This window comes from Dromaius novaehollandiae, chromosome 2 (genome assembly GCF_036370855.1).
Source record: "Dromaius novaehollandiae isolate bDroNov1 chromosome 2, bDroNov1.hap1, whole genome shotgun sequence".
Classification (NCBI taxonomy): Eukaryota; Metazoa; Chordata; class Aves; order Casuariiformes; family Dromaiidae; genus Dromaius; species Dromaius novaehollandiae.
The window spans coordinates 19,749,911-19,772,312 of NC_088099.1; the positions used below are offsets into that span (position 1 = coordinate 19,749,911).

Below are 22,402 nucleotides of genomic sequence, written 5' to 3' on the forward strand. Positions count from 1 at the left end.
TAATAAAATGAAATAAGTCATTGAACCAAATCCAGCACTGAGGTAAAAGTCAAGACTTTTTGTTATCTTCAGAGGAAATTATATAATAATGATTCATTTGTTTCAGTGAGGCAATGATAGTGAGAAGAGTTGCCTCTTTTTAGAAAGATTGGTTACAATTTTTGTTTGTATAAGCTACATTTATTTTCTACCTTTTATTCCCCAATGAAGACTGAGAGAGCATTTCTAGAAGTAAGTTGTCCTAGAAATGTCCAAGGAAGTACACCAAATATAGGTAGTGATAATAAGCTTTCTCTTTGACCATGAATGCAACCTGCTGAGTTTGGTGGCTCCTACGATAACTCTACCTCCTTTCCACAGAAAGAGGTTGGTGGGTTGGCATTTTGCTCCAAAGCCAGCGACCATAACCTTTTCCTAACTTTCACAAATCCATCCTACATTTTTTCCATCATGGGAGAGAACTAGATGAGAGCCTTTTGTAGCCATTTGATAAAGATTTGGTCCTGGGACTTCTCTTTCAAGAACTGGTCTGGTCTGTGAAGGACACGTGCAATACAACAATTGCACTGTTTCTAGCTATTTAGCAGTATGAAAAAAGAACTAATCAATAAAGTAAAGTACATATCTGTCTCACATATAGATGTGTGTAAATTATATTTGATTTTTTTTTGGTGTGGTAATGTTAGCCCTTCTATTTTATAACAACGCTTTGCTAATGGTAGGATTATTTAAAATGGTTTTTACTTTGCACCTGTCATTCTAGGTAATGTGCATGCTTTTCCTATTAGGTTGTCTTTTATCCAGTGTGAAGATACCCCAATTTTGTAAAGTTATTTTCCTTGGTGACAAGCCAAATCTTATTAGCAATACTACTTCATAACCAATGAGTGGCAGGAGATGTATACCATAACATTGTGGAAATCTCCCCATCATTTTTTAGGAAATAAAGTAAATGTATACTATATAAAGCTGAAACTGCAGTGAAAATTTTGTTATGCTGGAGGTAATTACTAAATCCTAGATAATCCTAGCATTTAATGGCTGTGGATATTCTGTATCTTAGCCTCATGCTTCAGTGAGAAGGTAATTGCTTCCCCAGAACTAGGGGGTTCGGGAACTAACAGAAACTAGCTTGCAGCTAGTTTATAAAAAAGAAATCCTCTTTTTTTTGGTAAGTGCTTCCAAACAGGTGTCATGTATCTAGAGACTAGAACTGTACTTGAGTTAGTGCTGAATATGGAACCTTGAACAGTGCTTGGTTTCTGCCTGGTCTTGAGAAGCTGGGTGACACTTCAGTATAAATTTGAAATAACATTAATATTGGTGGAGTCATTCAAAGAGTGATAGTTAAAAATAGTGCTGACTAAAGTACCACTATCACTGTCTGCCATCCTTTGGGTTTTGCGTTATCATTTTGTTGTGTCCTGTCCATTTGGAGACAAGGATAGGTTCTCTAAAATTTGAGATCATAGCCCTGTGCAACATAGATGTGATCACAACACTTACGTGAGCAACAAGCTTTTATTAGTTTGAGTGACCCTGTATCCCAGCCTTACGTGAGACTCTGAAATCCCCCATGTCAGTTTATTCTGTAATAGCACGCCTCTCACAGTGTTTTTAAGCTTTAACAACAGGCAAATATTTACATTCTGAGACGTAAGGCTCTACTCAGAGTCTTGGAGCATTACCTTCTCTGTGTCTTTCCCTCCGCTTGCTTTTTCTGTTCCACCTTCTATTAGGACTTGTTATTATTCTCTACCCATTTTTCTCTCTTTTTATCCCTCTCTCTTTTTACAGACACTGTTCTTCTCACATAATTTCTCCTGCTTCCTTTTACTAACTGTTCTCTGTTTCTCTCCTAAAGGGAGTCCTGCTGCTCTCAATACATTTCCTTCAGATATGTCTCCCTCCCCCTCCCCCGGCTGTCTAAATCCAACAACTAACTGCAGCTCAGACTGGTGGGATTTTTGAATTGGCTCATTCCAACTTCAGTACCAAAAGGTTAGTCGATGTTTTTGAGGCTGTAACTGAAAGTGGGATTTCTTGGTTTAATTGTGTTGGAAAAATGACCTCTAATTAGGATCCAAACTCTGATCTTAGCATCAGTGAAAGCACATCTTAACTATGACATATCAGCAAAAAATGTCATATTTTGATGTCTGGCATACAGAGATGATTGCCGTTCAAATAAAAGGGGATTGCAAATCAGTCCAGCTTTACAGGGCTCTTTGTTTTTCAAACCTGTCGTATTCCAGAATTTAGACAGTTTTTTAAATAAAATCTTCAGATCTGCTTTCATATTAAGTAGCTGGAAGTTGGGCATATAAATTCTTTTTTAGACTTTAGACTCTAGACATTGAACTGTGTTTTCCATTTCTTTAGGGTTTTTTTGCTAGAACGATAATATGATACAGAAGAGAAAGAATTAAGAAATTTATACATGTAGACAGAAACTTATATGCTTAGGTTTAGATCAGTAAAGAAAAAAATAGGTGTGCCTAGTTATAAGCACAGTTTATATCTGGATCTGTAAATCGAGAAATATACCATCTACAAAGGAACACTTGATTACATGTCAAAACTTGTGTTGTGAAAGCTTCTTAATCAGTAAGAATGACATTTAAAAAATTATGAAATGGAAAAGAATCATGGTTGGAAAATATGCGGAATGGTATCCTCCATGTAATTATGATAAGCTCTTTGAAGAATGCGGTTTCTTGTAGACTTACAGGTTGTGTGGCATAGTTTTTCTCCTGTTAATTTTATGCATTTGAATGATTATCAGAAATTCAAAATAAGGAGATTATTTAAGTGGGCATTTGATTAGAGACTATATGATGACTTTTCAAGCACAACAGGCAAATTAGAAGAAAGGTCCAAGGTGAAGGAAAAAAGGTGATTTTTAAGAAATAAACAGATTTTAAAGTAGCATGTAGACTTAGGTGCAAGGGTCAGGAAGTAGACGAAGGGGAAAATAACATCCAGTGATAGTGATTTGAATGAGAAGCAGCTTAGTTTTAAGAGGCAGACAGGAGAAAATATTCTTTTTTGAATGGACTGGTGAGTACGAGGCAACAAGTCTTGTGACTAGACAAGGTAGCACTACAATAGTCCTCATGTGAAATATGACGACGGTGTGGATAAGCTGCATGCCAAGATTTAGGGGAAAAATGTATTCTGGAAACACTAATCTAGAATTAGATAGAATTCTGATAGCATTTGGCAGCATCTTAGATACTAAGTTATAGATGGGGTTTGAATACAGCACAGGTTAGGAACAGCGGAATTAAGAAATTTTTTAGTTTAAAACTGGAAGAATAAAATTTAATATATTCAATTTTCACCATACTAATTTTTTTCCTGAGTGGTAACTCATCCACAATGAATCAGAGCTCTGAAATTGAAAAGAAGGTGAGAGTTTGAGGTTCACAGAAGAATTTGAAAATATTTTCAGAAACATAGTAGTCTGAAGTCCATGATGAAAAGTAGTGGAAGAAGATGATGGGCTTGGGAATGTAACCCAAGGAAAATATGACACCAGCAGGAGAGGTAAGAATCATGGATCCAGAAAATCTTTAATATGTTTGTGATATTAATAACTTCAGTTGATTAAAGAACTAATTAAGAAGAATCCAGAGGGAAGTACAGCAGAGGAAGCAGGAGAGTGTTTTACCAGAGTGATCACAGACTAATGGAGAAGACTAGACAAGTAAGTGTGTTTGAGGATGAGGGAAAGAGGGAGTGAACAAAGGAATGAAAGAAGACGGGTGGCAGAAACAGAAGGCTAAAGGAAATCTCTTTTATTAAAAGACCATAGTATGAAATCACCCAAATCTTAGACTTTGTGTAAGCTGATAGAGCATGAAGTGAAGGTGAATGTGTTTGTATCAGTTTCCTTCTGTAAAGTACATCCTGAACAATAATAAGAGCTTCTCCTTTTTCAGTGCAGAAGAGAGAATTTGAGACAAACTAATAAAGGTAAAAGTTGAGTTAGAACTTGAGACAGGAGAGGACATTCTCACTTACCAAGTCTAATCTCCTACTAATAGATTCAGCAACATCACTTAGTCCTTTTCCAAGCCAAATGTGGTCTTTAAACCAAAGCTCAGTTTGAAATGGAATTGGAAAAATTCAGTAAAGGAGCAGAGGAAGTATACAGAGTCTGTAGACTTTCTGGAGGAGTTCTCAGCAGCCTGTCAGTAGAAGATAAAGTAGATGTGTGAGAATTAACATTTCTTTAGTGGACTTTGATGGAAGCTAAAATTGGAGGTTGGTATGATAGAAAAATACCACATATTTTTATTAAGCAGACCAGTGTGCTTTCTATGTGCATAGTTACTTGTTCTTGTGAAAATTTTAGTATTCCCATATCATTAGCTGTAGCTGTCTATTTAATACTTGTAATCCATGCATGATGCAAAATAAGTACGGTAATAAACCTTGAATTTGGGGGAAGGGCAGATGAATCTCAGTGGCATACTTTTGCAGTGAAAACCGTGGTGATTTAATCTAGCAGAGAGATAGAGTTTTGCTTTTCCTTAAGGCTTCAATGTTTTCTTTCGTTATTCTTGTATGGACTAAAATGCCAGAAAATTAGTATTCATCTGTGTTATTCTGTAACTGTGTGCATCTGAAAAAGGTCAGCAGACGAACTGTGATATTCAGATTATACCTCTTCGTTGTAAATTCCATTTTGAGTGCAGATTATTACAGAATATTGCTGTATTTTCTATCTAGTACCTGAACTGTGGATCCTAGAAGTGCATTTTTCGTCTTCTGATGCCAGGAATATATTGTTAAAAATTATCCTGAAAAATATGAATGAACTTCAAAGGAATGTTGCTTGCTAATCACACAGAGGAAACTTGTAGAGGATTGCATACTGAGCCAAATTATATAATCCTTTAAAATTAATACATTATTTATGGTTTTCAGAACATAAGTAATTTAAAAAATGTGACCTCTGAATTGTAGTCCATGCACAATGGTTACATTGATGTCTGTTCACAAACAAATACATTGACATGATCTGTTTCTTCTTCAGCCTCCAGTTGTTTGAAATATATTTACAACTGTTGATTATTAATCTTGGCATAAACAGGACTGTTAGTGCTGCAAAATTCTGAAAACAAGCAACAAAACAAGCATTGTTGAGTAGAAATCTGAGTGTTTTTGTCTATATGAGGCCATTTCAGTAAATAGTTTTGCTAAATCTCTCTACCGTAGGAGTAAGGAAACAGAGGGATTTTATAATGAATAAATTGTAAGCCACTTGGTAAATGTAGTAAAATTACATATTTTTCTGCCTCATAGCTTTACTTCTAAAATGCCATTACTAAGTACTTACATCTTAAAAAACACCACAGCATGATGCATCAGACTATAATCACACTGGAACAGAGTATAAAATACGTATCTATGCTTTGCATAATAATGTATTCCTATTCAGTATAATTTTACTGTATGAAACTTGTTTTTTGAAGATCAGTGTGAACTTGGCATCTAAAAACAATGTATTGTAATCTGGATCTTAAAAGAGGAAATAACTTTGTAATGCTTTCATTCATTCAACAACAAAAAAGAAACACCTAAGTGTATTGTTTGGGTTTAATGATGATATCTGTACCCAAACTCTACACCAGTGTTATGATGATTGTTTCAATGTCTATGTGCCATGAAAACACAATTCATGATCTTCTGATAAAAATGTGCCTCCTGAGATGAAGGAGAATTCTCGTTAGCTTTTGTGGTTACAGTCTTTCTCTTGAGCAGGTTGTTGAATTCTCTTTATTTTGCTGCATGTATGCTGTTCGGCTGATGACCAGCCATTTTCCTTGATAGTAAGCAGCCATGGGTGAATTAGAAATTGGAGCCTACCTGGTAGAATGAATTCCTATGAATTTTAAGGCCAAATTTTGCAAAAATGAACTGCAAATCAGCTGCAATTTATCAATTTGACATCCCAATAAATAGTTTGGTGTAGAAAAAATAGTTTTATTTATTTAATTTGGAGAGGGATTGTTGTGTGTACTAGACATTCAAAAACTAAAATATACTCTTAATCTTTTTCAGATGCACAGCTTGCAGTCAGTGCTGTAGATAGTGAACACCTATACAGAGATGAGAATCTTTCAGCATTACGTAGTATATAGCCAAAGGGCAACAAAAATTTGTCATTACTTTAGTCTAGAAAGGCTACCAGTGTCAAGGATATGGACCTTAAATTTGTTGATGCTCTGGGAAGTATTACAGTGATTGTAGACAGTGCAGCCAAATAGCTGTCTTTCTTAGAGGCAAGCTAAACGTCAGATTTGGGACTAGAATTCTACTCCTAGCAACGATTCAAAGGGATCTTGTTTTGGCATACTTTTCCATGTCTACAAATGGATAAAATGGTATTTGCCTCCTGAAGTAGTAGCATCTTTTTGAGTAAGAGCTCTGTAAAATGAGCGGACATGTTAAAACCAGTGAGTGAAAGCTCCTTTACAGTTCCAAGCCCAAGATACTCTTAAATCTGAAGCAGGCACTGCTGCTGTCTCTATATCTCTGATGCTTTGGTCATCTTCTGAAACTTAGTAAGACCTAAGATGTTAATAAGATGAGGAACAGTGGAAACAGATCATGCTTTGTGCAGATAGAACATTTGAAGATTGGAGATTTTAGCATTCACAATCCCCTTATTGTGTCCAAATGTTTGTTTTCAAAGTCTTAAGAGTTGTTTAAATATGAAATGAGAAACAAAAAACACTTCCCAGATCTAAGTGTCTTACTGCAAAGGATCAACCTCAGAGACACTAAAACTTTTCAGAGAAAGAACTGAAAAAGGCTTTAGTAGTGGAAGATATCCCAAAAACTTATTCTTGCAAATGGCTGAAATATTTTTTGCAGAAATTTACAAAAAAAAATTACAAAAATATCAGTCCGGTTGGTTGAAATGTGGTCTGTGTTATAGCATAGAAGGATGATTCAGACAACCTTCAGAATAAACTCTCCTGCCAGATACATCTACATTACAACAGATACAGGTACTTAGCAATTTGGTGTAAAAACTAAGTGGAAATTTGTCTTTTTTCTGATTGCATCTGTGCTGGCTCGAAAGGTGAACAGTCCCCTGCAGTGCCCTCCCGCCACTCACTCTTGTCAGCTTAGTCACTTATGAGCAGTTCCTAATCTGTCTCAGCCCAAATGAGACTGGTAACCAGAGACTCCCTATTTGAACTCCCTCAGCTATCTGGATTCATCTTTACCGTCATGTGCATCTCAGCCAGCAAATCTGAGGCACCAGTAGCTTGTGCCAGAGGGAGAAGCGCTGGGGTCAGCCTGTGGGCTGTATGTTCTCTAGTCAGCACAGCTTCTGCTGGGAGAAGAAGCCTGCACATGTCTAGAGATCCTAGTTACTAAGGGTCCAGTGTGACAAGCCTCAGAAACCCCTTCTTGTATTACCAGAGAGCTATACCTCAGAGGTGGCAGTGGGAGCATGGAGTATTTCAGCTCTAATTATTTTTAGGGAACCAGCCTACTTTTCGTAATATTCTAAGGCAAACTGGAGAAAGCTATGCTGTGTGTAATAAAATGTCACCTTAAGGTTCAGTATCTCAGACCTTTCAAGGTCTGGAAGCAGATGATCTCCTTTCTAGGGATCTAAAGCTTCCTCTTAACTTGGTTGCAGAATCGTGAGATATGAGAGCTTAAATTCATCACTCACTCAAGGCTGTCTTGAGCGTAAAGAGGAAGAAAGTGTTTCTGATTTAAGTTATTTTAATTAAAGCATTTAGTATTTTCCTGTTGGACACTGCTTCAAGGCTTGAAGTGTTACTGATAATGTAAGTAGGCATTAATTTGTGGGCATAGTTCAAGAAAGGTCATAATAAGCCTATCATACAGTCAGTTTATCAAGTTTATCTGTAATGTAAAACTTACTCATAGAGAGGTGTTCTCTGTGTCTATATGTATCAGATAATACACCTACACACCACTTAAATATGTTAACACCATCTGAATTCTTAGTGATTTTTTTAAAGTATGAGTAAGTGTTTCAGTGACTCACATAAAAGATTTGGGAGAATCAAACAGATCAGCCGGGGGAGAACTGAGTAGGAAGCAAGTCTGATTGCTATGGGGACAGAATGAGAACAGATGTGGCAATGGAGGCAGAGTGGTAGTGAGTTGTACGAAAGCTCTCCAGCAATATCTAAATACTGTTTTAAGATATTTATGGGGCATAAAGCATGTAATTACTTGCCTTATCAAGATACTTTTCATTTTTATCTATTCTTCCCTACTTAGGTATTGCCTTCCTTCATACTTGTTCATGATTTTTAGCTGTGGAATTCTTTGTTTTTAACTTAAAAAAATTACAGTTCTAACTTAGTTTTCCTGGAATATTCTTTGATACTCTGTTCTGGACTTTAGATCTAATGCCATGTCCATGAGAAGTTTCCTCTAATCTTTCTGCAGAAATTTGTCTCCCTCTGGGTCACATTTTTCCAACTAGCTGCAATGTTTTCACTTGAAAAATGTTTTCAAAATTGAAATAAATGTTTTAGATTGTAGTATGTTACAGAGGGCACAGCTATTATTTGTAAATAGACTTTTAGATCTAACGTTCTTTTTTCTTAAGCTTTTTTTAACATGTTTTCTTCGTTGCTTATTTTTAAGCAAATCTGACTTCTGGAACATCTTAACATTTGAGACTATAGATGTTCTTAAAATTGCTCAGTTTTAGGACAGATTCAAAGCGTCAAGGGATTTCATTAAAAGCATTCAAGAGGTCATCTTTTCAGGGAGTTAGATTCTGAAGTTCCCTTGGATACAGTATTTGTTGTAAGACAGTGGTTTGTTACAAAGCCTGAAGAATTGAATTTCAGTCTTAGTAAAATATTTTATTTCATATTCTGCCAAAAAATGCAGCAAGCTACCACTAAATTATGAAATTTGCAGCAATGCTATATGTCACTGTTAGTCTCTCCTATTTTCAGTCTGCTTCACTGATTTTTACAGTGACAGGGAGACCGGCCCTTCTTTATAAGAAATGTCCAGAACAGGATGTTTGCTAATGCTGTTGCACAAATAAGATCTGGAAAGTTTGAAAGCACTGTGATGTGTTTATGCATTGGCAAAATATCACCTTGATTACTTATTTGGATACTAATAATACCATTTAGCGTGTGATTTTTTTAATTAAGATCTGGAATGGGGCAAAATTAATTAAAAGAAGCCTGAGGGTTCTAATTTTCCCAGGGAATTCTGTGACTATGTTCCACTGGCATCTCTTAAATGCTGTTTCTTAAAACAGATCATAGCATGTGTGATATTCATGCAATGCCACACCCCAGGGGTGCTGTAAGGTGTAAAGCAAAAATTATACTTTACAGGAATATGTCAATAACAAGAAGTACTGTATTATTGCACTCCTTATCTGTATGACAAATACGAAATTCTTTTTAGTTTACATTTGATAAATGGAAGTTACAGTATTTCATTAAAGAAAAAATAACCTTGCAAGAAAAATCACTAAGGATATGTGTGTTGTCAAAATTCTCCCAGTCGTCACTAGCCAAGGGACTAAATGTTAAAGTGATATGAAAGGGAGCGCCACTGAGTCAGTGATACACTAGACTCCAGATTGCTGGAAGGGATTAAGAGTTCCAGGTTTTTATCAGTCTCGTCTCTTGAGAATCTGCTTTCACCTTCTATCTGTTGTCTCAGCCTGTGGCTATTTGACAAATTTGAAGATTCTTCTCCTACCATTCCTTTATCACCAAATCCTAGAAATTGCTCATTGTCAGGGTCAGGGGGTTAGTGCTTTGTGCTTAGTCTAAAGAAAGTTGTTTTCTCTTGTGCTTTCAGAAACCCCGAGGGGACAGGGGCTTCTTAAGTACAGAGCTACAAATTCACTATATGCTTTCTTAGAGTGTTAATTTACTTTTGTGCATCACTCAACAGCACAATCAAAAAGATGGGTAACATGGTGCAAGTAGAATCTAGCAGTGTCCCAGCTGGCATGCTAGGACCCTCCGCTGGTGCTGGGAAATATGGCTTCTAGTCCTGCTGCTGTAATGTTCATGCATTTAATGCTGCATGATAATTGGATAAAAGATAGATAATCCAGGAAACATGGACTTGAATCAGAACTGTCCTTTTCCTAGCTGAGTCCAGTCTAATTGGCCATAGCTTGTTGATGTCCTCCATGATTTTTGCCTTGCTGTCTGTATAGTCACAGGAGGAAGACTTCTCCTATACTCTTTAGCTTATGACAGTCTCCTGAGAGCTGAGGAAGAAAGGGAGCCCAAGTCACCTGTTCTATGAGTGTGTGCTTATATTAATCAGTTTATTATCACAAAAGATGGATACCCCTACTAATGCCACCCAGCAGTCCAAACCGAGTGCATGAATAGGATTAAGGCAGTTCTGGAGAGTACACTTCCTACATGGTTCTCTTGCCTGTATGTTTTAAATTTGACTTGCCTGCCATCTCTGGAGGCAAAGTATATGGTCCAAATCTCACTTCGAGTGAGCAGCCCTATTCAATTGTTAGTACCTTTTCTCATCCTGGAATATACACAATTTTTATGCTTACTTTTTAAATGTTATTTTACAGAATAAAAAGTTATAGTACAAGAAAGCCCCAGAATGCACTCTGGAAATTAACCTGAGTTTTGAAGAGATACTGTATTTTTGATTTATGTGTGATTCAAAAAACTCTATATTACATGTTCTTAATTTCAGTTTTTGCTCATCTTTTTAAGTGTACGGGTACTGTTTGAGGCATATGAGTATATGTGGTGCTGCAATCTTACTGCCTCATTCTTAAACAAAATAATACATTTAACCAAGCAAATACATAAAACAGTTGCTAAAACGGAAAGAAATATATACACATAGAAATAATTTATTGTCTATAATCCATATTAGCCAAGTTAACTGGTCTAAACTCTGCTGTCATTTACAACGGTCTGGCCCTTTTCCAGTGAAGGTACTTAATATTTATGCCAATATAACTGAAACATGTCTTTGTTCAAAGATTTTAAGGAGAGTTTTGCCTGCTACAAGATGACAGGGCTAGATCATGTTCTAGAAATGGTTCTTTATTCGAATATATCTACAGAATTTATTAATATGTGCAAATATAGTGTTGAATGTATGCCTCCAGCAAAATAAAACAATATGAACAATTTTCAGACATAAATATTTGGCCCTCAAATAACAAATATGTGTATGTATATGTTATAAACAACAATAGTTGTAGGTATTCTATGTGATTCTACTCAAAATATGTATTTATCAGAATCATGTGGTTCACAGCGTAAGGTTACACTTCTGTCCTAGCTGACAGATAATACTGACCATTCTCCTCTCTGTTCATGTCGTTACATTTGGGAATTGTTTCTGCTGCTGATAAAAGTACACTCAGAACTGTCCTGCTTCTCACAGGTGAAACTGCTTGAAAAGTGATATAACACCTGGAAAATTAATGGAGACTGGACAACATGGTATATCATTTAACAACTATACCGAGTTATTGACCAGTAGAATTACAACATGGTAGGATTTTTTTTAAATGAGCTCTTTAGCATGCAAACATTTCTCTGTCCGTAATAAAAGGTTTTATTTATCAAGAAGAAAACTAAGCAATGTCAGTTTCTTTTCAAAGGAAATAGATTATGTAACAAAATAAAGCTGTTCAATCCTGTCTCTGGAAAAGTGTACTTGGTTCCAGATATAGTAGGTATTTTGATATGTTACTGTTGCATTAATGTGTATATTTTTCAGTGAGGATTGGTAAGAATGAGACACTGTAGACTATCTTCTAATGGCAAAGTGGAAATTTAGTTTTAAGGACAGACAGAAAATTCAGATTGGAGAAAACAGATTAATAGAACTGATTCCATGAAGGCTAGCATGCATCTTGATTTTTTTTTTATGGATGCTACTATTTTATCTGCCTGAAACCTTATGTGGATGAAAACCTCATTTTCCCAGAAATTGCTGGTTCTGCTGGGCATGTGCAGAGAACCTCATCTGCATGCATGCAGCATCTAGTTTAGAATTTCTTATTTGTTTTGGAGATCTTGCATGCCTATATTCTAATTGGCCTCTCTAGCCCAAACAGCCTTTGTTGCTGTGTGTGTGTGAAGGACAGACTTCAGTTCTACATTTAGTTCTATTAGTTGTGATACTGATGAGGAATGATGGGCCTGCTCTTGCTCTATTTTAACACAGAGAGCTATTAGCTCTGTAAGACACTTCAGCCCCTTTATCCTCAGGATAGGAAGGTGTATAAAATATCCAGAAGTTTGAAGTAACCAAAACAAACAAATATTTATATGAATGCCTCGTCCACTGAATGATTTCCAAAGGATTTGCATTGTGTGGCTGGTTGAATTTTTAACTTAACTATTTGCGCTGCATGTGAGTTCACCTTTGTTAGACATCAGAGAATACACGAGAGTTATGAATGCCTTAACTGGGTGGGGAAAAGCTTCAAGGACAATTTATGCTTTACTAGACAGCAGAGAATGTACACTCAAGCATCCCCTATAAGGGATGAATTTTCTAGTATCTACTACATCATGAACTCTTACTGAGGCTTTTCATATGGATAGATGCATAACATTTCATTTCAGTGTGGATTTTCCAGTTTGTAATGACGGCTGAGCTTATACTTACTGCTTCGCTCCATGGGAGACAGTATCTGTTTTTCCTCATACCTGTTTTCATAAAACTAATAGGAACTTAATATCTTTGAGCGCATTAACCCCTGTCAGCCTTTGGAGTACTCAAGCAAGGGAGTGACAGACAGATTTCATTAGGAAACAGTTTAAAGGTGAAACAGATGAGCTTTGTATGGCACAAGTGAGGAAGAAAAAGAAGTGAAATAATTAAATGCCAGAGCAAAGCAATGCCAAAGTTGTGCTACCTTGCATTACATTATGGAAAATATCTTATGCAAACTAGGCTTTAATAAAATTTTAAACACCTGTATTTCTATATTTTGTTTACAACACAGATCTCCCTGGCTCTTAAAGTTATTCTGAGTGAGAAGATACATATTTTTTGCCTCTGTATTCCAGGAAAAAGGGAATACTCGCTTAGTATTTTTTTCCTCTAGAAGCCATCATCTGAGCCTGAAAAGACCAGAGGACCTTCAGCTCCCATTTTGGGTCATGCATTGCAAATACCAAGCCTTGGGGCTCTAAGTTGACTGTCTCTTTCCCTTGCTCACTCATTCACCAACAAAAGCATCAGAATGTTCCATTTCGTTTTATTCTTGCTGCTGTCTTAAAATAGAAATGTATGACTGAAATCTAAATACACACTACAGCTTAATATTGTCAGTTGCTGAAATACTTGCAAAATAAGCAAACCAAAAGAAATTCAGTCTCACACATTGCTGATTAAGATAATAATGCTATAAATCTGGTCTTCAGTGTTACGGCACTTAAAAAGGGTTGTACTTTTTCAGTTTTCAGATAAGATGTTCTAAATAAAAAAGCTGCATGTTTAATGAAACTGCACCCATTGTAGTTAGTTTCATGAGTATTTTAAATAGAAATACAGAATAAATAATTGTTCCTTGTTTTCACCTAGTTTGTTGTGAAAAAAGTTAATTATATTTATACAATATGGTTCTTTATGGTGAGAGTTGGGTTTCTTCTCAGGTATTTATGTCTATTGCAAGATACCTTACCTTCTTTGGATGAAATAAGGAAAAGGCATGCAGTCTTGGTATGTAATAAATTACTGAATGTGTAAACAGATGATTGCAAACAATCCAGTTTACCAAGTTCAATAACTTACTGTTGCTCTGAGAGTTGTTTAAGCTAAGGGATCTACTTTGCTTTTATAGTAGGGAAGAAACATGCACATGTGTTACCACCTGTCAGCTGATGAGGAGTACCGTGCTGAGTTATAGTAACTTCATTGCTTGTGTTACGCTGTCCAAAGCCCACCTCTTCCTTGCAGAACTCTGGCCTTCCCTAGAACTGGATAAGCTCTCCCGAATTTGAAGCACTTCCAAACCTCTGTGATGGCCCTTTTTGCTAAGGAATAACAACATGGAGGAAAAAGAATAGAAAATATAATGAAATAAATGAAAACTTCAAGTTAGTTATATGTACATCTAACCATAGAGGTATAAAGGTACACCTTATACTATAGTAACTGGAGCTCAGATATACCTACACCAGTTTCAAATTGACTGTCTCAGGTTATGCTGGCAATGGTAGTGACACAGATCTCAGCACAGCATAGTCAGTGATGTAGTTACCAAGAAGCTCAGGAAGGCATCGTAGCCCCAACTTTAAAGCTAATACAGATGTATTAAACTGTCAGTATTTCAGTGTAAATATATGTTTAGCATGAAGTGGCAGATAGCGTTGAACACTCCCTGCAGGTTAGATGGCGTTTGGACAGTGGGTGTGTGCTGGAGTGCCTGCTACACTTGATTTCCAGTTGGTTCAGCATCGTTGACCTGTTTGCAGGGTATTCAAAGCACCTCCTACAGGCATATCAGTGGCCTCGCACGTAATAATTTTGAATGTGGGTGCGCCTTGGGGGTTGCAGCCTGCACTTGGTAATACATTTGATTGTGAGGAAGGGAAGGCATGCTTTCCAGGCTTTATTGGTGAGGAATTCACGTCTTTCTCATTCATTTGCGCAAGTCTCCAGTTTAACAGTACTAGTTGTTCTCTTAATGCTGCTAGAAACTACATAGTCTAGTTTCTTGTCATGAGAACCATGACAGTCCATGTTTTGACCTATGCTCTTGAGGTCCTTTGTTCGTAGCTGTCATTCTTTAGAGAAGAAACCCAAAATATTATAGGTTCAAATATATGTTGCTGGTTAGTACAACATATTACCACTACAGCGATGTTCTTACTTCTGCTGATATATTGAAGATAACTTCATAGCCTGTATTTTATATGTCAGTTTAATTTTACCCAGTAGTAACATTGGTTAGTAAAGATGTAGATTCCATACTGAAATTTCTCAGACTATCATATTCATATATTCAGGTACTTTTCAGGAGGCAGACTGCAAAGCAAGTAAGTTTCATAGTAGGATGTCTGCATCCTAGAATATAAAAATTTTCATTTTAATTATTAAGTTCCTGACTGAGATGGTAGAACATGAGCATGAAGCAAAAGATATTATAATTATTGAACAGCGTACTGTTTCAAAGCAGAAATTTGTACGATTGCAGGTATAGTAATCTAAACTCTGCAAACACCTACAATTAATTTCTACAATGCTATTTTTTAAATGCAGAAAGCTCAGTCTTATTTATGAATCAGTTTGATGTAGCTAAGTCACACAGAAGTAGTAATTTTCTATTTAAAAGTTGTGTAAGAGGCATTGCTTCTGTGGTTTCATGCTTGAAAGATATTAACTCAAAAGTAATTTCTTGTCATATCTGTTTCTTTTTTCGTCTGAGAACTATGTTTTTCTTAACTGAAAAAGGTAACTATAATATATGTTAATTTGTATGCCAGTGTATACAGTTCTGCTTGGGTTTTCTGTCATTTTCAATTTCAGTTTTAACAGTGTATTTTAGCCACTGGCTTTGACACAGGCATGTCTCTGAAATCATATACCTAATTCATGCATAATTCTGTCCATGTAACATTTCAAAGTCTCAGCTTTTCTTTATTATATGAACTACCAAGAATTTTGTTCAAATCCTCCTCATTCATTACCTTGCCTAATATAATCTTCTCTTTGGCTTTAATGCCACCCTCGTTCCCTCAGTGCCATTCAAAATGCAGCTGTTCGGATCACCTTCAGAAGCCCTGTTTTAAGTACCGCCTACCCCATTGCTAGCCTTCCCCCAGTGTCACGCTCAAGTTATAATTTTAGTGAGGGTCATTAAGACTCCATTCTTGATGATCATGAACCCCCCACACATATAAAAATCCAGTTGTTTTTGTTATTCAGTGGGTAGACCCTATAGGCAAATTTACATTTCTTTACCTAGAAGTTTAGACTGCAGCTCCCTATTAATCCTCCAGTGTAATGTTACGTACAACTAAGATACCTAACTGCAAAACTGTTGTGTCATCGCTGTAAAACCACTTCTGAATCTGCAAAGACTGGTTGCAAATAGTTATTCTTGACAAGTCGGAAAAAGTATTAGATGGATTGTATCTTTTGAAATCTCTCCTCAAATATCTTTCAACTAGATTAAAATTAAACCTTCGAGTAAATATGCAAGCAAAATATCCTATGGTGGGACTGAGAGGAAGCAGTAATCATGACTATTTTTCATTAGTAACATCCTGAACGTGCCTGTGGTAAATGTGAAAATAATTTTTTTCTGAGTGCTCAGTGAAGTTTGTAGTAAAAAAATCATGATCTCAGTCTCTCAGGTTGGGATCCATCTAACTGAATTTCGGACAGATAGATGTCTTAAGTATATGATATTTGCTGTAGATTTTCTGTATAGTGAAATAGATGATTTACCTGACCTATCATAGAAAGCTATCTTTGGTTGAAATAAATCACCTTTTCCATGTGTCTCGTTTTCTCCATAGATTATGAAGGAATGAGTAGCATAGATTTAGATGTCTGAGTTTTAGATGGCTAAACTAGGGGCAGAATAATCCTCTCTCTAATGAAGATGTTTCAAGATTTCAAGATTATGGATCACCATATTAGAACAGAGTAGTGTAGATCACATGCAGTTAATGACAGTCTTAATGGTAAAGTAAAAAGTGAGGCCTAAGTGAGTGTGGAGACTAACTCCACTCTGCATTAGTGGATATGTCAGACCAAGCCTATTGGTGAAGTTGTGCCTGACTGTTGCTTTTCATACTGTGCTAATTGTGGATATTAAATCAGAAACCTCACAGACAGCAATTCATGTTGTACTCAGTTTACCTAGGTAAGGAAAGGCAGCATAAAGTCACTTTTTCACTTAAGGGCTAGGGGAGGATAAGGGAAGCCTTACAGATGCTCTACATTATATTCAAGTGCTTGAGGTTCTCAGGGACAATTAAAACTGATGGTCTGTCAATCCCTTCTTTGGGGTCAAAGCCTTGCCGGAATACCCAGTTGAAGGAGTTAAAGTGGAGGTGTAAAGTGGCAGCGCTGTCCTCATGGGAGTCCTCAGGTTGGCAGATCTGCTGTGGCACCACAGTGGCACAAAGCAAGTGGCACAGGCCTGGTGATCAGGTCCTTCTGTCTTAGGAGTCTGCCTGATGAATTTGGGGAGTAAAAAGGTAATCAGGTTTTTTTCAAGGGATTACGTATAAACTGTGCAGACTACATTAAATAGATGTGTGATAATGTCATAGTGTCCATGTTTTATAATTTAGTTGTGCATTTAAAGTGTTTTGTTAGAACTGTCTTTTTTGCTATGATTAAAGAATCTTTGTTTCCCTGAGTCCAATATTAATGTGCTCCAGATTCTATTCCTTTAGAAGAGTAACAGATGTTCACAGTTTGGTGCAATTTTCAGATGAGCAATGCTGTTTATAATGAATTTTCCTAAGACCACCCAACTCATTTCACTTGTAACTTGAACTATGTCCAAGTGGTGATCTCAGGAGATGTAAAAGATATGTAATATTTTTGTGCCCCACCTAGTTCAAAAGACATGACTTAGTATAGATGGAATTTAAATATCTATACTTCCAATCAGCAGAGAAAGTCAAACAAAACATTATCATACGTGCTAAGAGAAGTGAAGGTGGAAGCAGCAACATTCTAGCTTTCATTCATTAAGATTCTCTAGGATTTGAAGATGTATATTGAAAAGGTCTGCATGAAATAAAATTATAAAACAAAGACAAACCAGTGAAAAAGTGCAGCACATGGTACCATAGCAAAAACAAAAGTGAGACTTATCCTAGAAAAGCACAAATTTATTAAGTTCAGAAAAAATCAGAAATGTAGGTATTTAATACAGGTTGGGATGAGATATAGGGATGACATAAGATGCATCATGATTCTTTAGAAACAGCTGCAATACATTTTGTGCTGCATAAATCAGAATGCAGTGTCGTTTTGATATGTCTCTATCTCGGACATATTTAGTCTTAAGCATTTAACTGCAAAAATAGTGTTGATAAGGTATAGGGATGTTAAAGAGTAAGTATTGAGGAGTCTTGAGAGATTGAAAGTGAACCTTTAATTCGTGTCTTTGCATCTATGATAGGTGAGAGAGTCAGCCATATTGGTTTTGTGCTGTCAATCTATGGAGCATCTCCCAGAGAAAGAAGGAAACCCTGAGTGACTGAGATTGTGAAAATTAAACAAACAGTTCTGGATTGACAGTAAAAAGTCCTGAATGAATCAGATTTTTTTAATCAATTTTTTTCTTTTTGACATCTATTGTACTTCATACTTAACATTTAGTGCAATGTTATTTTGAGATTATAAACTGAGGAATCAGAAAAAAAAGCATTGAGAGGTTCCTATGGCAACCATAGTGTGCGAACTCACTCTCTATATATGAACATTACGATTACTGTAATGTCACACTGTGGTCCTGAATCTTGCTGTTTGGCAGTTGTGTATTTTATAGTGTGAGTCAGTTGATGAATGTCAGATTTTTGTTTTGAAATAGAATTGTTCTGCTGTGTGATGCAAATCATTTTTTTCTGTTATTTCTTGAATGCACCATGGCTGGAGGGTTCAGAGTTGTATTATTGTATATGGTTTTCAGGCACAGTGAAGGCTCAGTCTTGTCCTCTGACAGCAATGGTTGTCCAGTCAGAGCACAGGGATTTACATAATTGTGTGCAGTTGTGGCACAGCCGCCACTGTGTGAATACGCAGATTGATGGGCTGCTCTAATCCCCCGGCTCTCAATGGCCTTTGTGTTTGCTTAACCGCTCGCCAGCAATGAAGATGCTATTTTAGCGTCTTCCTTTCAGCTGCAGCCAGAAATACCAAATGCAAAGGAAACAGTGCTGCTGCAAGTCTGCTGAAAGGGATTTTTTTAATTAAAAAAAAATCTCATTCATTAATCCCTGCATCTCACTGTTATCTTTTCTTTCTCTCTTTTTCAACTAGCAACCAAGGGCAAACTGCTCCTTCAGTAATTCCTGCATATTGGTTCTTTTAGTTACTGAAATTCCATCTTATTTGGAAATGGAAGAATCTTTTGTCACCGTCTTGGTTACACATGCCTTGATAGACACTGGAAACAATCTTTCTGCTTTCTACAGTCTCAAACTAGTTTTGACCTGAATATGTCCCTGACTTTTGAAGACTGACATGGCTTAGTCCACAACAAAAGGCTTATGCTTTTAAGCCTAAATGTAAAATATTCTCTATCTCCACTTTTTGTTAAATTTTAAAATAATCTTATGAGGAATGAGTTGCTTGCTTTGTTTTTTCTGTTGTTCTTTAAAAAAACGAAATAAATGCTGAAACTTATATTAGAAAACATACAGGATGCAATCTTCATTCCTGCTGTAGCCCTGTTTCCCAGGAAACGAATCAGAGCAGCATGAAGAGGATCTAAAGCTCCTAGATTCAGTGCAGAAATGTGAAGGCAGGTCTAAAATTGTCTTTTAAGGCAATGACTGCCACAGAGGTCTTCCAAAGCTATGGTGTAAGAGTTTTTTGGGAACGGAAGAGAAATCTTTTGGTGGGTGTGCAGCAGGTGGACTTGCAGAAATTTTCAGCTGGGCAACAGTACAACCTTTACAGTTGCTCAGAAAGGCTATGTTAATTTAGACGATCCTTTTCCTTGGGGACCATGAATAATTCCTGGGGCTGCCACATTGCTTATGATCAAGTGGCCGCAAAGATGCCTTGGAAGTCCCTGTCATTCGGCCTTGAGCATCAGCTGGCACGGTTTCATTGGGGAGGACTGCCGAGGCACGCAGCCTGCACCGCGTCACGGGGCAGGCACACACATGCCACCGTTGCTGCCACTGCTGTTCAGGGGAGAAAAAGGAACCCCTTAGTCCACCAGTAAATCCTCCCCTACCTTGTGAGTTCTGCTGCCCTGTTACTTATTCATGGAAAAATGTTTGACTTCAGAGCACTGGATTTATTTATGAAATAAAAGCAAAGTATTCAAAAGTTGCAAATTTGGTAGGTTTTGGTAAAGCTAAAGCTTTCTGATGTTATTAGTAAACTACAGTGTCACATTAAGGTACTGCAGCTATTATTAAAATTGGATTAACCCAGTCTCCCTGTGGGTAGGGAGATGAGATTTGCACATGCACCAATTTTACAAAATCTCCATTAACTACATATATTAATTTTGCCCTTGCTTTCTCTGGAATGTTCATGTTTCCTGGCCATGACTTTTTTCTTTTTTTTTTTAATTTAGTACCTTCCTTACAGCCTCTTCTGTCTTCTATTAACAGTGGGGTTTCCATATGTCTCCCTTACGTGATCTTATCTTTTCCGCTGTTAATGAATTTGAACTAGACTAATTTGAGAATTTTTCATCAGAATGACTTTACACTAGAAATTTCTGTAAAAGAAATTTATCAGAAGAGAATGTTTTTTTAAAAAAATCTTTTCCATCAGGAAAATCAAAATGTACTATGTTGTTGAGATCAGTTTGACCTGATTGACTGTATTATATTTTATTGACTTGACCTCAAGAATTTCATCTTTGAGTTAGCTGAAAAAACAAAACCCAAAGCCCTTGAAATTGTATGCCCATGCACATGCACACTGAACCATTTGTTGACAGCAACTGATAATTTTTGCAAAACTATTTTCCAGAAAAAAATACTAAGTGAATTTCCTCTAAAATAGCTGAGTCCTCACTGTGAGTGGCACAGGTAGGCACATTTTACCTGTGTTTATAAAGACTGTTCCAGAAAGAGAATGTACTTACGGGTGTTTTGTCAAGTCTTAGATGCTCCTGTTTTTCCACTGTGAAAGGAACAAATATGTTGCTCAACACCTGTTGTATTAAGAAATAGCAAGGAACATCATTTTTAAAAAAAATAAAGATATGACTTTGTTTAGTTCAGTAAAGGCTGGAACTTAATGGTAGCTTAAATACAACCAGCAGATGATAGAAGGCACAAAAACAGGCAACAGTATGTTTCTGTCATACACCAGTAGTAATAATCATTATAAAATATTGGTAACTGAGACTGTGAAAGATCGAAGAAATGTTGATATGTTTATACTTGTATTTTACGCAGTTACATCCAGTTTCAAAATTTTGTCTTTCTTCTTTCAGAATGATCAGTCTATGCAAGATATGCAGATAACAGGAGGAGATGATCTTTCAAAGCTGACTGGGAAGGTTTGTTAATTTTAAATTTAAGAAAGAAAATACATCCTCTAAAAATATTTGAGAGCTATTGCACATAGTTGCACATTAACTATCAGTTTCTAAGTCAGGTACTAATACTTCCACAGATGGGTTATATATTTGGATATATATTTTTATTAATTTTTGGAATCAAAGAAACATATTCATCTCCATTAAATTGCTGTAATGCCATTGCTTTCACATTGCAGATGCCTAAAAAGGTCAGAATGTAGCCCTCTGTCCTAGTGTAGGGATTTCCCAAATAGTGGTAGGCATACCAGCAGTGATACTGTGTAGCAAAATTTGTGCTGGAATGCTTCCCCCTGAGCTTGTTTATGTCTTGAAGTCTTGTTTCTTCTGTTTTTGGTGCTGCAGGCAAACAAAGTGCACTTTGAATATCCCTGTCCAACATGTGAGCAGTCTAATACAATTTTACTTAACTGTAGAACGTTCAGTTGTGGAACCTGTCATACAGCTAATCAAATGGGGTATTTTATTTCAGCATCAGGCTGTCTGTAAGGCTGAGTATGTTTTGCACTATGACTGAACATTGTGGTAATGAGAGACAGGGAGAGGTCTGATGCAGTGAAAAGGCTATTTTCATCCAAGCATGTTGATACAAAGCGGTAGTTGAAGAGGAAGGAAGACTAATTTAATTAGGCAAATGGTCTATGTGGAAAATGGTCAGAAATGGATATTCACTTATGCATTAAGGCAATAATACTTATTTTGTTATTTGTACTGTACATGCAGTTACTCTTGGATTAGCTGGCACTGAACAGCATCAGTTTCTTCAGAGCACTCAAATACAGCACCAGCAAGCTCATTTGTTTTGTTGTACTATAGCACACTTCAGAAAAGGAAGAGAAAAACTTAATTTAAAATATTTCATTAATATTAAATAGGCTTTGGTGCAGTTAGAACTTAAATAAAAAATACTGTCATACTCAGGCAATTCTAGTGATACATATGTCCTCAATTTGCACTTCAAAATTCAACTGGGTGGGTTCTTTTTCCAGATGATCACTAGAACATTAATCATGTTCTTGTGTAATTTTTATCATTTGCTCCTTTCTAATATTCAAGCACTGGAGTTACCTGTTTTTCTGCAATGATTTTGCATATGTTTCTCTGCTTCACAGGCAGAGCTGGCAGTGCACCTAT

At 36.5% G+C, this 22,402-nt stretch overlaps 1 protein-coding gene across 2 annotated transcripts in view; it reads left to right on the forward strand.

Moving 5' to 3' along the window:
• Positions 1-22,402, forward strand: part of PRTFDC1 (phosphoribosyl transferase domain containing 1) — a 47,756-nt gene that overhangs the window by 5,646 nt on the left and 19,708 nt on the right. For both annotated transcript variants that reach the window (XM_026105794.2, XM_064505917.1), the window contains exon 4: positions 21,164-21,229. In XM_026105794.2, the coding sequence (XP_025961579.1) occupies positions 21,164-21,229 (66 nt within the window). The remainder of the gene's footprint in view (positions 1-21,163; positions 21,230-22,402) is intronic.